The 785-nt window shown below is 40.4% G+C and overlaps 1 protein-coding gene across 1 annotated transcript in view; it reads left to right on the top strand.

The window, feature by feature from the left end:
- Positions 1 to 785, top strand: part of WDR19 (WD repeat domain 19) — a 137,715-nt gene that overhangs the window by 42,774 nt on the left and 94,156 nt on the right. Inside the window, exon 6 of the mRNA XM_006895406.1 lies at positions 153 to 233. Within this exon, the coding sequence (XP_006895468.1) occupies positions 153 to 233 (81 nt within the window). The remainder of the gene's footprint in view (positions 1 to 152; positions 234 to 785) is intronic.

The raw sequence follows: 785 nt of genomic DNA, 5'->3' as shown, positions 1-785 counted from the left end.
ATCTGTCCTATTTATAACAGCAGTGTTATGCAGTATTTTTCCTTTTGTGACTGAGATATTTCACTTAGCATAATGTCCTCAAGGCTCCCTCTTTTTGTGTAATGTTTTACTATTTCATTGTTTTTCAAGTCCTATTTTTTCAATCCCTGCAGACATCAGTGAGATATGAACCCAGCGACATGCAGTTTTGCGTGATAAGGACTGATGACCGAAGCATGTCTACTGAAAGTATGGTAAGGATGCAAAATCAAATTTATGCCCAAATCATTTTGGTAACTGTGCATAATGTACTGTTTTTTTTTTCTAAGATGGTTGAGAATCTATAATGATAACTATGTCATGGTCCATCACTTGCTAAGTCCTTGTAGGGTCCAGTCTATAAGGCCTAAAGATTGTTTTGGCTGTGGCCGACCTCCTGATAGCACAGCCAACATGGACAGCTTCCTGTTGCTGTGGGGGATGCTCTTCCCATTGTTGTGGTAGCAACAGCTATGCCAGTGTAGAAGTGTTGATTTACAAACTTTTCATTGTTCACTCTTATCAAGTGCAGTGACCCTGGAGGTTATTTCTGTCTTCAGTACTGAGATAACTTTTTAATACTTAGATACATTTCCTCCCCTACCTTCTGAAATCCAGATTGGTTCCACAGCCGTCATGAGTAGATTTAGTGCAGTGAATTTATTTCCTAAAAAAGCTGTTGTCTGGTGGATGACTGAGCACTGCCAACCCAAAGGCACAAGGTTCAAACCCAGCTACTGCTCTGTGGGACAAAGATGGCAGACATT

The sequence above is a fragment of the Elephantulus edwardii genome, unplaced genomic scaffold (genome assembly GCF_000299155.1).
Source record: "Elephantulus edwardii isolate Elephantulus edwardi_28Jun2011 unplaced genomic scaffold, EleEdw1.0 scaffold00167, whole genome shotgun sequence".
NCBI classification, from domain to species: domain Eukaryota; kingdom Metazoa; phylum Chordata; class Mammalia; order Macroscelidea; family Macroscelididae; genus Elephantulus; species Elephantulus edwardii.
This window is presented reverse-complemented; position numbering and strand designations above follow the sequence as displayed.